Genomic DNA, 2,093 nt, shown 5'->3' with positions numbered 1-2,093 from the left:
AAGGGGGGGGAGGGGGGGGGGGGGGGGGGGGGGGGGGGGGGGGGGGGGGGGGGGGGGGGGGGGGGGGAGGGGGAGGGGGAAGGGGAAGGGGAAGGGGTATAAGGGAACCATGGCACTGTGTCGTGACTAGTTAAGAGAGACAGGAGACACAGAGGGGACAAATATGACTCTGGGGTGTCAAAACTGGATGTCTTGGGCTTAAGTCAGTGGAAAAGAAATTTCCCAGCTCACTTGACAACCTAGATTTAATCTCCACAGGACATCTTGAGAAGTAGTGACAATAATGATCAACTTGAAAGGAACAGAGAGTATGATAGGTAAGAGAAGAGAGGATTTCTGGGGTGTGGTGGTGTACGCCTTTAATCCCAGCACTTGGAAGGTAGAGGCAGGCTGATCTCTGTGAGTTCAAGGCCAGTCTGGTCTATGGAAGGTAGAGGCAGGCCGATCTCTGTGAGTTCAAGGCCAGTCTGGTCTACATAGTAAGTTCCAGGCCAGCTGGGGCTACCGGGAGACCCTGTCTCCAAAAGACCCAAAAAAAAAAAAAAAAAAAAAAAGATTGTAGGGCTGAGCATAGTGACACACATGGGTAATCTTAGTACTCAGAATGCTGAAGATGGCCAAGAGTTCAAGGTTAGCCAGGGCAACATAGCAAAGAGCTAGCAGTGAACAAAGATTATAGTGGAAGCTGGAGAGATGGTTCAGTGGTTAATGAGCACTGGTTGCTCTTGCAGAGGACCTGGGCTTGATTCCCAGCACCTACATGGTGGCTAACATGTCCATAACTTCAGTTCCAGAGGATCTGAGGCCCTCTCCTGACCTCCAAGGGCATTGTGTGATACAAATGCAGTTACATACATGCAGGCAATACACTCATACACATAAAATAAAACTAATAAATAAAATATTTAATATAATAAAGGTTATACTGGCAGGACTGTTCCCCTCCCACTAGATTACCACAGATTACAGGGTTTTCCATGCAGCTCCTATCAACTTACCATCTCTTTGTCTGTGATCAGGTTACAGAGTTCTAACCAGGCTCCCCAATGCAAAGGCAAAACATGAGCAGCTTCCACAAACACGTCAATGGCCTCTTTTACCAGGTCTAGTTTTCGAAGCACCACACCATAGCTGGGAAAGAAAGTCACAATCACAGGGGAGGCTAATGCTTTAGAACAGCCTCTTCACTTGAGGAAATATTATAGAAAGCTCCTAATCACTGGTAATACTTACAGATAAAGACCAAATCCATCAAGTTCCCGAGCTTGGTGTTTTTTGCTGAGCTCCACTCTCAGTTCTCTAAGGGCCTCATTTTTCACTTGTCCTTTTTCTAGAGGACCTAGGGAAGAAACAGTCTTTCATTTAAGGGAAAGTTTACATTCTCAAAGACACAGCCACATTTCTGTTATCATCAACCAAAATTATGCCTGTAACCTCCAAAAATTCTAAGTGGCCAAAAAAACCTTTATACAACCCATTTGCTCCAGAAGCTGCAATTGATTGGGGGGTGAGAGGGAGGGGTACAGTCCTATTTTGTTGGTCTTTTTGAGACAGGGTCTCCCTGTAGCCCCAGCTGGCCTGGAACTCCCTATGTAAACCAGGATGCCCTGGATCTCAGAGGTCCACCTGCCTCTGCCTCCCAAGAGCTAGGACTAAAGGCCTGCGCCACCACACCCAGCCTTGTTGTTTTTATTTTAATTCATTATCAGTGTTAACAAAACAGAAGCAAACTGAATTTTCCACTTGAGTTTTCTGAAAACAGGAATGAATCACGGGAAGAAAGCCACCAGGCCAATTCATACAGGTGGAGCAGGTGACAACCTGGTAGCTGAGATAAACCAAGTACTCTCCCACTTGTAAGTGCTGCTCAGTCTATTTATTACCTGCCTGGTTCCTGTTTGCATTTAAGTCTGAAGCCCTACTTTTTAGGGCAAAACATTAGAGAAAAAGAGAATCATACCTAGGCTATCAACTGTTTCATCATCCTTCTTTTTCTCTCCAGACTGTAAGAGAAAAAAATAAAATAAAATAAAAATCATCAAATGGGTCTTTTTTCCATTTATTCTAAAACACATTTTAAAACTAGCAGCTTT

At 45.2% G+C, this 2,093-nt stretch overlaps 1 protein-coding gene across 2 annotated transcripts in view; it reads right to left on the bottom strand.

Moving 5' to 3' along the window:
• Positions 1–2,093, bottom strand: part of Cdc23 (cell division cycle 23) — an 18,745-nt gene that overhangs the window by 12,352 nt on the left and 4,300 nt on the right. For both annotated transcript variants that reach the window (XM_008834296.3, XM_017798473.2), the window contains 3 exons: positions 1,961–2,003; positions 1,234–1,339; positions 999–1,131 (listed from right to left, as the gene is read on the bottom strand). In XM_008834296.3, coding sequence (XP_008832518.1) covers positions 999–1,131; positions 1,234–1,339; positions 1,961–2,003 — 282 coding nt within the window. The remainder of the gene's footprint in view (positions 1–998; positions 1,132–1,233; positions 1,340–1,960; positions 2,004–2,093) is intronic.

The sequence above is a fragment of the Nannospalax galili genome, unplaced genomic scaffold (assembly GCF_000622305.1).
Source record: "Nannospalax galili isolate Female #2095 unplaced genomic scaffold, S.galili_v1.0 scaffold856, whole genome shotgun sequence".
Classification (NCBI taxonomy): domain Eukaryota; kingdom Metazoa; phylum Chordata; class Mammalia; order Rodentia; family Spalacidae; genus Nannospalax; species Nannospalax galili.
This window is presented reverse-complemented; position numbering and strand designations above follow the sequence as displayed.